We start from the raw sequence: 13500 nt of genomic DNA on the forward strand, positions 1-13500 counted from the left end.
TTTCTTCTGAAGCTTTCGGACATTCATTAAGAGCATTCCTCCTGTGACTACCTGCTGAGCCCCTTTGGGGTCTCACGATGCTGCCTCGGCTGGCCTGGAACTTGCTGTGTAGTCTAGGCTGGCCTGGAACTCAGCTCCTCCAGCCTCTATCTTCCTAACTGGAGGAACTAAAGGTATGTGCCACCATCCCTGGCTCACGCATTTTCTTCAGCAAAGTAATATGAAGGAAGGATAAATCCTTTATAAGAGGACTCAGTATTTCTCAAGGAAGTACCTGAATGTTCCGGAGAGTATTCTGAATCATGATGGAGACAGGAAGACAAGGCTGCAGTTTATGGATGTCAGGCTGCTCAGACTATGCGTGTTGGACCTGCCTCCAGTTTCTGCCATCGGTGTCTGTAGAAGGGATGATACTAAGGGGGTCCCAATTTCATCTCTTTCGTTCCGCGTCTGGTGCTTACAGGGTATGTAGCCTTGAAAGCGATTGGTTCCTTGTCAAGGACTTTCTTCAGAGACATTGAAGGTTTAGTGACAAAGCCAGACACAACATGAAAAGTTGCTGCATGGTGAACATTTGGCTAGCTTGTCTTCTGAATCCAGTTTGCCCTTGGTCAGAACAGACGGACAGACGGACACACACACACACACACACACACACACAGTTGTGTTTATTATCTAGCCCAAGAAATAGAACATTATGGGTATAAAATTGTACCCTTTAAGTGTCTCCTTTCCACCCCTGCTCCTGCCAGCCACTGCTCTGTGTCTCCTAATCTTACTTTCTCACATAGTTTTGTAATATGTAACACACTGTCAGAATATTTTGCCTGCTTTTAACTTTTGTATAACTGGTCAGATTCTTTCTGAAGGAAAATGCACACCTTCTTTGTATTTATTAGGATTTTTGCCAGTGAAAGTCAGGTGAGCATTGTAGTACTTTCCTGTTGTGACAAAACACCATAGCCAAGGCAGCTTATCAAAGGAAGAATTTATCTCACCTTATGGTTGCATTAAGAGTCTGTGGCAGGGAAGCATGGCCGTAAGCCATAGGCAGGATGGCAGGAGCGGGCAGCTGGGAACTCACGTCCTCAACCACAGGCACAAAGCAGAGAGCATAGAGGTAGGCAAGCCCAGTGACATCACTCCTCCAAAGCTGTATCACCTAAACCTTCCCAAACCACTCCACCACGTGTGTGGGGCGGCGGCAGTGCTGTGTGCCTGCGGCACATGGGAGATCAGAGGACAACTTGCACGAATCCGTTCTCTCCACTGTACAGGTCCTGGGCATCCAACAGGCTTGGTGCCAAGTGGTTTTACTGGTGGAGCCATCTTGCCAGTTGAGGGTAGCTTTCGGTGGCCTGGAACTCATCGTGTGTGGCGATCCCCCTGACATTGTCTCACCAGTATTAGGTTTATAGGTGTGTGCAACGGTATCTGGTATTTGTAATTGTTCTGTGTTTAATTTTTTTTTTTTTTTTTTGCCCAGTGACAGAAATTGCCATGATACATTGCTGTTGAAAGCTTTAAGCTTTGAGACAGGCCAAGTGGGATGCTGGTGCAGGGCCTGGCATCTACCCAACTCAATGAGTTCTTAGTGGGATAAAAGCCATAAGACCAGCAACCATGTCCCTGGCGGCGCTGGTTCCCTCTCTGACTTGCTGCAGCCTGTCAGGTTTTGCATCCTCCTGAAGTTGTTCCTCTTTGGAACTCATTCCTTCTCTTCAGGGTTTGAGGTGACTGCCCCCAATAGGAGTTCTAGGATGAGCTTCCTGAAGGTTGCCCCCCAGTGCACTGCCTTCCGGAGTTACAGAGAAAGAGGCCTTCCTTTTCTCTTCATTTTCGGTGTGCCCTTTACAGCTGGCTGTGGGATTCTTGACCACATACAGTCTACTTCCATGAATAGGTGACCGTACACCCCCCCCCCCCCAAATGTGAGCTAACAAAACCCAGAAGTGTGATGAGCCACTTGGCTAAAGCATTGTGAATTTTAAGTTTAAAATTTTTGCTGGGAAAGTGGCACAGACACATGCATGGGAGGTTGAAGCCCGTTGATTTAAACATAGAGGCCACTGTGTAACTAAGATGTACCCCATCTGGCGTCCCTGTCCCCTGCACGGGAGAGGGAGAAGGGGGGAGGGAGAGGAGGAGGATAAGAATGAATGAATGAATGAATGAATGAATGAATGAATGAATGAGCGAACGAACGAACAAATGAAAAGTAAGTAACAGTACTTGCATCCAATCATTGGCTTCCTTGGGAAGTTGGACCAGCTCTGTAATTCATCTAAACATGCTGGCATTAGCTTTTTAATGAGCGTTTTTCTTTCTCTTCTACGAAACCCAGCAAGGCCAGTTGCAGGGCCAGTTTTGGGGATGGCCTGTCTTGTGACAGGTCCTATCCTAGAGGGCTTTCTTCATGCACTAATTGTGACGGTTGGTCTTTGTGGCGGGAATCGGTTGAGGGGTATAGTGTGTTGTGTCAGGGCAGTGGACATGCTGGCTACCGTCCTTCAGAGGGAGGCCACAAGTGCCTGAAATCGTTGGGAAAGCATGCGGCACCTGGACCCCTTCTCTCAACTACACATTGGAGTGAGAATGCGGGCCATTTTCCCCACGCGGTTATTTTAAGCTTGGTTTGGATCAAGCCAAGGTACTCTCTCAAGGGACAGAGGAAGGGCCCCTTCCCTGGCTTCTGCTTCTTGTGTCGAGCTTTGTCTTCTGCTTGGGGCTCTCACAGCCTCCTTTGCATGCGCCGTGCCACCCCGCTCCTGTGTCACAGTGCCCTCTTCTGTGACCTACAACCCCTCGGTTCAGCCCTCCGCCATGCCATCGTGAAGTCCATTGTTTTCCGTAGAGGACCCTACTTAGACTTTTGAGTTTGCACCCCTCAATTGAAGTAGCTGGTCGTGGGGTTTGAGCGTGACCTTCCTAAAGCAGCTTTAAAAGCTACGCCTTTCAGAGTCACCACCAGATGCACCCCCGTGTCTTCCTGTGTGCTTTCCACCTGTGAGTGCCTGAGGTTGCTCCATATACGCTGAGTGTCCCGGTCTCCTGCGCTGTGCTGCCCAAGTGCCCTTGGAAAAGGCTCAGCGATGGTGCACGTGCCTGGATGTGAGGCTCTGGGTTCATCCCCAGCACTGGGTTCATCAACACACCTGCCGGCCGTATAGCCAGCAGCTTGTTCTAGTCCTCAGTGTTGTATGGCATAAAGTGGAAATTTTTATGGCCTGTGAATTAGGTCAAGCTGTCAAATCTCTCTCTGGAGGTGAGGGCCTTCATGAGGATTTTAGGCCATCACCGGCAGTCTGTGTGCTTCAGCACAGTACTGTGATGTGTTACTTACTCAGCCACGGATGCCATTCTTCTTAGGAGCATAAGGTTCCACGTTGCTCTCGGCGAGCTCAAGCTTTTCTTCATGGCTGGAACCCACCACATAGTTTGCAGTTAGTAACACTTGTTGGATAAATGCGATTCCTTCTAAATTTGTGTGTCTGTACACACGCGCGCATCCACGTGCACACAGCACAGTTGTGGCTGCTGAAGACAACCTGTGGGGATCAGTTCTCTCCTCCCGCCATATTGGTCCTGGGATCCTCCAGTCATCTGCTGGTCCAGCCTGGCAGCAAATAACTCTGTACGGAGTCATCTTGGGTTTCCATAGCTACAGATCTTGGAAAGTACACACTCGCACAGTTTGGGTTCGGCTTCTGGTGGCATGTTAACAGATGTTCAGGCTTGGGATGCCGTGGCTGTGTTGCCATTGATTTTCTTTGAGATCAGAGTCTCTACCTGGTTAGTCCCCTCCATTTTGTGCTCTTCTTCTTGCCTTAGCCTCCCAACAGCTGTGATTACAGTCATAATACATAGCTGGCTGGGGCCTGCACATCTATCTATCTATCTATCTATCTATCTATCTGTCTGTCTGTCTGTCTGTCTGTCTGTCTAGTAGGCTGGGCTGGCCTTACAGAGATATATGCCTGCCTCGTCCTCTCCGAGTGCTAGGATTACAGGCATGTGCAGCAGTGCCTGACCGTTGCTCCTTTCTAAGCCTCCCTCCTTATTTTAATCTTGGCTATTCCTTTTCTTGTATTTTTGCCTGTGATATTGCAAAGAGTTGCTTTTTATAATCTAGTAGGCATTTATAAAAAGCAACAGGTGCCTTATTGAAAAAAAACAATGCTAAAACTGTATAGTTACCTCCACTCAACTTTGCTGCCGTGTAACGGGCGATGAAATGGAAAGCTCAGCGGCCAAGAGCGTATTAACTTCTCTTCCTCCCGTACAGCCCAGTTTGCCCTAGAACCTGCTAGTAGGATGATGCTGAACTTCTGATTGCTGGAACTACAGACTTGTGCTGACACATTCTTGGAAGCCTTCTTGAGTATTTGTTTTTATCTCTTTAACAGAAGTTGGGCACGAAGCAAAGCAGTACCTAGAAAAAGGTCTTCTGGTTCCAGATCATGTGATCACACGTCTGATGATGTCAGAACTGGAGACCCGGAGTGCCCAGCACTGGCTGTTAGATGGTGAGTGGCTGATGGGCGGGCTGGACCTTTGACACCTTGATTGCTCTCATCATTTTTATTAGCTGCTTCTTTCCCCAAGTCTGTCATTGATTGAAGATTTTACTTTGGCAACGTGGAATCCCAGTGTGGCAAAGCCTCTTCATTTTCTGTCTGCCTTCCATTACCGCGAAGGCTTTTATTCACTTCTGCTGCTGTTGCCTCAGTTCCATGGTTTCTTTGAACTCACACTGACTGTACCATCTTAAATTAAGAGGCTTTTTCATTCACTGGGGTTATAAAATTCCAACTGCAAGTTTCTTGTTTTTCACTCAAATTTAGCAGAGCTAGCGTGTCTAAAAATCCTATATTGACTACATAGGAAATAATTATAAAAATTGTAGCGTTAGCTCAATGTGAGGGCAGGTCTCTTATCTCTGCAATTTGTAAGCCAGCCTGGGCTATAACAGTGAGTTCTAGGGCACTGGAATACAGAGTGGGGCCTTAGTAGGACAGGGCATATTTATGATCCAGCCATTCCGTTCTGAATTTCTGCCCAGGGATGTGTCTTTTTTATGTATACAGTGTTCTGTCTGCACATCAGAAGAGGGCACCAGATCTCATAGATGGTTGTGATCAACCATGTGGTTTCTGGGAACTGAACTCAGGACCTCTGGAAGAGCAGCCAGTGTTCCAAACCTGAGTCATCTCTCCAGCCCCAGGGATGTGTCTTAAAGGATGTTCACTTGACCCTTTTTTTTGGCAAAGAGTTTTAAACCTTGTTTATTAAGGTGCTAATACCCATCTTTGGAAACCTATATAAAGAAATGGGAAAAAATGGCTATAAATACTGTAAGAGAAAAACCATTTTATGGTTCACCAAGGACAGAAGGGAGGAAATTGTTTTACTGAGGAAAGAAAGGGTTGGGTTAATGTTTTGGAAAAGGTGAGGTGGAATCTGGAGGATGGCTCAGTGGTTAGGGGCATTCGCTGCTCTTGTGGAGGACCAGGATTTGAGCCTGCAACTTCAATTCTAGGGGATCCAGCACTTTTCCGCCTTACTGGCACTAGGCCTGTACATGGTATGCATGCGAACCTGCAGGCACACATTCACACACACACAAAATATAAGTGAGAAGATGGATGTCCCCTGGGTGGAAACCATGGGTTAGAAAATAGGGATGTGCCAGGCCCATTTTTGTGTGCTTGCAGCCAGCTGTGATGAGCCCATGCCTGTCAAGCTGGTGGAGACTCTCTGTGCTGAGCACCAGATCAACCTGGTTAAGATTGACAAGAAACTAGGGGAAGGGTAGACCTCTGTGAAATCGATGGAGAAGGGAAGCCACGGAAAGTGGTTGGCTGCAGAGCCACCATTCAGTAAGGACATTTGCTCAACCATGTTCATAGCAGCTCTATTCATAATAGCCAGAACCTGGAAACAATGTAGATGTCCCTCAACAGAAGAGTGGATACAGAAGTTGTGGTACATTTACACAATGGAATACTACTCAGCAATTGAAAACAAGGCATTCGTGAAATTTGCAGGCAAATGGTGGGAACTGGAAAAGATCATCCTGAGTGAGGTATCCCAGAAGCAGAAAGACACAAATGATATATACTCACTTATAAGTGGATATTAGACATATAATATAGGACAAACATACTAAAGTCTGTACACCTAAAGAAGCTAAGCAAGAAGGAGGACCATAGGGAAGATGGCTTAATCCTCATTCAGAAGGTCAAACAGGATAGACCTCAGAAGTAGGAGAAGACAAGGAACAGGACAGGAGCCTTCCACAGAGACCTCTGAAAGACTCTACCCAGCAGCAGGGTATTGAAGGAGATACTGAGACTCACAGCTAAACTTTGGGCAGAGTGCAGCGAATTTTATGTAAGATGGGGAGATAGAAAGATAGAGAGGACAGGAGCTCCACAAGGAGAGCAACAGAACCAAAAAAAAATCTATGAATAGGGGTCTTTTGTGAGAGTTAGAATCCAAACAAGGACCATGCATGGAGAGGACCTAGACCCCCTGTTCAAAGGAAGTCCATTTGCTGCTCAGTTTCTAAGTGGGTTCCCTAGTAAGGGGTACAGGGGCTGTCTCTGACATGAACTCAGTGGCAGGCTCTCTGATCACCTCCCCCTGGGGGTTGCAGCCTTGCCAGACCACAGAGGAAAATAATGCAGCCAGCCTTGATGAGACTTGATAAGCTAGGGTCAGATGGAAGAGGAGGAGGACCTCTGCTATCAGGGGACTAGGGAAAGGACATAGAGGGAGAAGAGGGAGGATGGGTGGGATGGGGAGGAGACAAGGGAGGGGGCTGCAATGGGGATACAGAGTGAATAAATTGTAATAAATAAATATATAAATAAAGAAAAAAAAAAGAAGATAGGGATTTGAGTTGGGCATGGTGCTACACGTCTTTAATTCCAGCGGGGGCAGGTGTGTGTTTGAGGCCAGCCTCGTCTACAGAAGAGTTCAGGACAGCCAGGGCAAAAAAAGGGGGGGGATTTGAAGGGGAGGGTAGACACAGACTAAGTAGGCCGTCACTCGACGTAGAGTGAGCTTGCAAAAAAAGGGCAAAGATCGTGTGTGTGTCACTCAAGCTTTGTCACTGGTCAAGCAACCACGAAAAGCGTTTTGATGGAGAGAGACTTAAAATATGCTTATTAGCTTATATGTGTTTCGTTACGAAATGCTGTACGTAAGTGTTTTGACCATATTTGCTCTTCCATCTGTTGTTGATCCTCCCCTTCCCCAACTAGACCCTTTTCCTGTTTTCCTCTGTCATTTTGGTTTGTGTGTGCCCCAGTGAGCTTAACTAAGGAGCGTGGGCGAGGGCTTCTTTGTAGGAGAATGGGCAGCCAGCCGGCAGATACACAGCTGAAGAAACTGGAGCAGTCCCGCTCATCTGCCTGTCAGTTCTTGCAGAGTGGGACAGAACACCGATGGGGCCCAGTCTAGGCAGGTCTTGTGCAAGTGATAACAACGGGCGGGAGTTCAGAAGTGCAGAGGCTGTGCCGTGCCTAGACGATGTTGTTTCACAACACTCCTCCTTCCGGCTCCTGTGCTTCTCACCCTGCTTCAGTCAGGCTTTCCATCACTGTGATGAAACGACTGTGACCAATAAGAAACTCAGGGAGGAAAGGGTTTATTTGCTTACACTTCCGCACCACAGTTCATGAGGAACCTCATGGCAGGTGCTGATGCACAGGCCATGGGTTTACTGGCATGTTCCTTCTGCTTTCTCGTAGCACCAGGACCATCCCACAGTGGCCCTCTGACATCAGTCACTAATTAAGAAAGTGATCGACAGGCTTGCCTACAGCCCAGTCATAATGGGGACAGTTTCTCAATTGAGGCTCCTTCTTCGTTCAGGTGGTTCCAGCTTGTGTCAGATTCACATAAAAGTGGCCAGCACATACCCACGCAAATCTTTGTGAGTGTGGTTATGAGTGTGGGTAGGTTGGTAGCACAGATGTCCTGTTCAGGGACTCACTTATTCTTAGCGGTTTGAACAGTTATCAGCTTCTACTTTTAACTGTCACCTATTTATTTCAAACAGAAGCATCTTTGACCAAACCTGATGGCAGCACCAATCTGCATTAAACATAAATATCTAAAAGTCAGTTTGACAGGCACATCCTGCCCACTTAGCAAAACAGCAGCAATTGCTTTTGAGCAAATTTACAGTGCCGGACATGAATTCCTTTTATAGACTGGACCTCAGGTCCAGTCAGAAAGCTGTTGGCTGTTAACTCCACAACAGTCAGGCCAATATTGCATTAGTTGGCATAGCTGCAGGGTTCACAGCTGAATGGCACCCCACCTGCCCCTCCTTCTCCCTCCCCACATCCCCTGCAGTGGCCTGCAGTATACATAGCTACCCATTTCCCAAATATATTTGTGTGTTTGGGGTGAGTTCTAGTTTTGCTGATACCTCTCAGAATTCCTTTAATCATTATTTAAGGCCTCATGTCATGCAAAAAAAAAAAAATTTTTTTTTTTTTTTTTTGTGTGTGCTTTTTAGAGACCATATTTCTACTAAATTCCTTTCAAGAGGTGGCTAATGGATGTTTGGGCCAGCCAGAATACATGTGCCCTTACACAGGTCACCTTACCTTTTTGTGCGTTAGACTCATCATGGAAGACAGATTAGGAAGGCGTGACTAGATGTAAAATGTTTAGGGAGAATAAGGTCTCAGTAAATTAAATGCCATGAGCTTTCGCTGGTATTTGTCATGGCTGGTGTATAAGGCCTGAATTCTTAGTAGGTTACTTACTCCATAAAGTATGAAGTTCAAAAATAGCTTGAAGAAAATTTAGCCCCTCAGAGTTGCAAAGTCAGTTCTGGACTGTTTTATGTCTCTTTTCGTGCTTGCTGTTGTCTTAAGCTTTCTCTTGGAGAATAGCTGTTTCTTTGACATCACGGGCCTGTTTTTAGTGAAGTGCGTCAGTCTCCCAGCTGATTTAGTTTTTTCATCTTTCTTCCTGAAAACCCATCTGGTCATTTTCAGTTCTGATTTTCCTTCAAAGCTCTGGAGTCTGTCCATTTGGCACAGGGAGGGTGTAGGACTGCCTGGTCCCCGTGTTCTGCTTTAGACCCCTTATGCTCAGGGCACATGCTCGTGCTTTGCGGAGGATGTGCTTGCTGAGTGTGCTAAAGGTGACTGAATGTGTAGAGGCCTGTCTAGAAGGAATTCTGGATGACAGATGACTCATCTTGGTCCATATGGCTTTAGAGAAGCATTCTGCTGCCCGTGGGTGGAAATCGGTGCAGTGAGTGCAAGCCAAGAGAACACCAAGGCGGGTGGGGAGCCGGTAAGTGTGCTCTGGCTTGGCCAGCTCCCTCCTTGTTAAAATGCTGTCTACCTCCACAGCACTTGGGTAAGAAGCACCCATTGTGTTCTGTTTGTCTGTTTGTGTTTTTGAGGTAGGGTCTCACTAAGTAGCTCAGATGACTCACGGCAATCCTCTTCCTCAGCCTCCCAAATGCTGGGATTACAGATGCCAGCCACCATGATTGATTTTCAAAATATTTATTTGCCTTGTTCAGCCTTCATTGCTGTAACACAAAGCCGAGTAGTGTATAAACAAAAAGTTACTTCTAGTTTGAGGTTAAAAGGGCTGTAGTAGTTACTTGTCTGTGGCTGTGATGAGACACCACAACAAAAAGCAGTTTGTGGAAGAACAAGTTCATTTTTTGCTAGGGCTCCAGAGTTCATCATGACAGGGAAGACATGGCAGCAGGAAGCAGAGGGACCACACCATCAGCAGCAGACACAGCAAGACAGCCAACTGGAAGTGTGAGGCTGCACGCGCGCACACACGCGCGCACACACACACACACACATACACACACACACACACACACACACACACACACACACACACACTCAGTCACTCATGTAGCCAAACAGCATCACTAACAGAGGACCAAGTGTTTCCATGCCTGAGGTGTGGAGAACAGTTATTATTGAAACGACAAGATCAGACAGCATAGTGAGGGGCCCCCGAGACTGGATCGCATCGTGACAGACTGCGTCTCAGTAAGAGCACACATGCAAGGAGAGGTTTCATCTTGTGATTCAGGAAGCCAGAGTGGGTAGGGTGCCTTGCTCTTCGATGTACAAGTCTCATGGGATTCCACTGGAATCCTCAAAAGCTGTCAGTCTCTAACAAGAAAGGTACCCCGACCCTCAAAGGTCACATGACCTTTCCATAGTCTCACTGGTAATGAAGTCTCAGAACATGGACCTTTGGGAGATACGGTCAACTCAGACCCAAATCATGCATAGCATTAGTTTTCATGGAAAAAAAAACAAACCCTTGCAGTTTGGAAAATAATTAAGCCTTATAAATCACGATAAAGGTAACTCGAAGGTCTCTTAAACATTTTTCACTGGTGACACCATTTTTTGCTTGAGATTTTTCTACTGCCTGTGTCATGTGAGTAGAAAATAGGTATTGAAGGCTTGCAAGATTGCTCATCAAGCACTTGAGCTGGACTCCTCGAACTTAATAGTGGAGAACAGAAGTAAGTCCTTTAAGCTGTTCTCTGACCACCGCAGGCATATCCGTTCCTGCCCCCCCCCCCCAAATAAATAAACGTAATATAAGATTCTAAATAGGCACACAGACCAGACATTCAGTCATTCATGCATTCATGAGACAGGGTCTATATAGCCTGGGGCTGGCTTGGAGCTCTTTGTACCAGGCTGGCCTCTAATAGAATCTCTTGCCTCTGCCTCCTGAGTGCTAGGATTAAAGGTGAGTCACATCATGCACAGCGTTTTTATGTGCCTTACAAGAACAGAAACCTTTGTGTGTCTGATAAGAACACTGCTGTTTGCTGGTTGTGGTGGCATACTTGGCAGGACGGTCAGTTCTGTGCCAGCCTTAGGTAAGTGGAAGACTATTTCTTTGACCCTCTCCTGTTTTTTTGGGGGGGGGGGGGGGAGAGAGGTGGTTCAGGACAGGGTTTTCCTATGTATCCTTGGCTGTTGGGTAGACTAGGCTGGCCTCCATCTCAGATGTGCCTGCCTCTGCCTCCCTGAGTGCTGGGGTTATAGGCGTGAGCCGCCACGCCCGCTTTCTCCTGGGTTTTTGATGTAGGGTCTCATGGAGCTTAGGCCGACCTTAAACTCCATTATACGGCTCTGAGTGACTAGATTACGATTCCAATAGTCCTTCATCTGACCTCTGCCTGCAGCATTTCCGGTGCTGGCCTTGAGCATAGTGGCTTGTGCAGTGTAAGGTGTGCAAGGCTTCAATGAGGTTACGGCCAGTTTGGATTCCTTACACGCTTGATTTTGAAATCAGACATTTTTTTTCTGCTGCCAGATTTTTTGCAGGCTGACAATCAGTTATATATGGGTCTAGACTCAAATTTTGAGAAGCTGGAGTTATATAAAATGGGTTATATTTCATTGTGAACAGTACCTGCTCACTGGTTCTTTCTGAGGAGATTTCTATTTTTATGTATTCATTTTTCTGCCCAGAAGTCAGGCTGTGTGAATGTACGGCCTTGCCAGGCATGCATGTTTTCCTGGAGAGTGATCTCAGACCTGAGACATACCAGTATGCCTGCCCACCCACCTGGCCCTCAGAAGGAGGTGCATGTGCAGAGACTGGACCAGGGGCCTTGGGACTGAGGGTTTCACCTGCTCTTGCAGGGTCGTTTTTTAGCAGATTAGACTGGCTTTGACCTCATCCCCTGTGTATCTTCCTTTTTGAGGCTGAGCTGAGGGCCGCTGTCCCCCACTGGGCAGCAGATGTCTGTTGGGAATGAACAGTACATTCTCTTTCATCAGGTCTTGTAGCTGATGCCCAGAGCAGTCTTCCCGGTTGCCCCTGTGATTGTGTGTGATTCTGGGTGCTCAATAGATCCGTTGAGGTGACCAAGGAGTTGCTGTTGGTAAGCACAGTCTAACTCTGAGAGTGTAGGAGCGCTTCCATGTATTTGTAAGACTTTGGCCTATTTCTAAAATATATGAAATCAGTTACGTAGCTGATTCTGTACTTGACTGGTGACAGGGAAGGAGAAAGGATTGTGTCTGGTGAGATGGCTCCGTTGGTGAAAGCGCTTGCCACTCAAAGCCTGATGACCTCAGAGTAATCCCTGGAGCCTACCTGTCTCCAGCCATAGCTGCTGCCCCGTGGCTCCAGACCAGGAGCAGCACCTTAGGCTTGTGCTGGACATCAGAAGCAACCATAGGTGGGGACCGGCCAACAGGGGCAGGTGTTGGCTGTTACCTGGCAAAGCTGCAGTTACTTCCACTAGGCGCTGGGCCTGTTCTTCCGAGAATGTGACAGTAGAACCTTCCTGGGAGTGTCCTCCAAATTAGAAAAACAGATGCACCCTGCTTCCATTGCCCTCCTCTGCCCCCAGCTGTGGCGTTTCCACTCTAGCTGCCCTCCGGTGGTATGTGGCGGATTCAGAGAAGTTTCAGCTCTCCACCGAGGGTGGCCGTTTGAACTGGGCAGGGGTGTGCTTACTAGGCTGGGTTAGGGACAAGTGGAGGTAGGTGTGAAAAAATGAGGTAGACAGTTCCTGTACTGCGTGCTGTGAAGCCATGCTAAAGGGAGGGAGAGGGGCGTTTGGTATGGTCTTCCACTTTGTATACAGTAGGCCGCTAGCATACTGCCACCCTGTTCTTTAGAACACTCATTTGCAAGCAATTCTCTCTCCCTCTGGTACTGTCTCTGAAACTGGGCCTTACTCCGTAGCCACACTGGCCCAAAACATCACAGCAGCCCTCTGCCTCAGCTCCTCCCAAATGTTGATTACAGGGTCAGCTTCCCTGCCCAGTTATAATTCTATATAGAAAAATTGTAAATGCTGCCACCTGTTGGCCAAATGTGCACGCGCTTCCCATTCACTTTCACCACCTCGGCTCAGGTGGCCCCTCCCTGTGTCCTGGGCACTTGAAATAGGCACTACGTAGGTTTCAGGGGCTGTCTGCAACCTAGTTTAGTGGGGTAAGTACCACACTGGGTTGGCAGTCTCTCTTGTTCAGTCAGTCATACTTTCTGTTCGTCTCTCCTTTCTCCTTTTCTCTGCCCCCCCCATCTTCCCTTCCTGTGTGTGTGTGTGTGTGTGTGTGTGTGTGTGTGTGTGTGTGTGTATTCATGTGCCTATGAAAGAGATGGGTTTTGAACCCACCCTCTGTCTTGCTGAGCTGTTGTCTATACTCCCAGACATGGCTACTCTTACTTAGAAATGGGCTTTTCTATTCGAAGATTTTCATGCATCATATTTTAACCCAGAATTTATATGAGGGGTTCTTTTCAAGAGCGGATAGCTCATGTTCCAGGAACTTGAATCTCATTCAGTTCCAAGGGCACAGCTCTAGACGGGATCAATAGATAACAGATGCTAACCCTGTAGACCAAAATAGCAAGATGCCTACATTTCTTTAGTGCCCCCCCCCTTCTCCAGTCTATGTGAGTACCTCATTCATATAGACATCTGTGATTGATAGGTCTTTATTCTGT

General features: G+C 47.3%; 1 protein-coding gene across 1 annotated transcript in view; it reads left to right on the forward strand.

Annotated features, from left to right (window-relative positions):
* The window catches only part of Ak4 (adenylate kinase 4), a 46647-nt gene that overhangs the window by 24862 nt on the left and 8285 nt on the right, over nucleotides 1-13500 (forward strand). Inside the window, exon 3 of the mRNA XM_055628950.1 lies at nucleotides 4407-4526. Coding sequence (XP_055484925.1) covers nucleotides 4407-4526 — 120 coding nt within the window. The remainder of the gene's footprint in view (nucleotides 1-4406; nucleotides 4527-13500) is intronic.

The sequence above is a fragment of the Psammomys obesus genome, unplaced genomic scaffold (genome assembly GCF_907164565.1).
Source record: "Psammomys obesus unplaced genomic scaffold, mPsaObe1.curated_primary_1811, whole genome shotgun sequence".
Classification (NCBI taxonomy): Eukaryota; Metazoa; Chordata; class Mammalia; order Rodentia; family Muridae; genus Psammomys; species Psammomys obesus.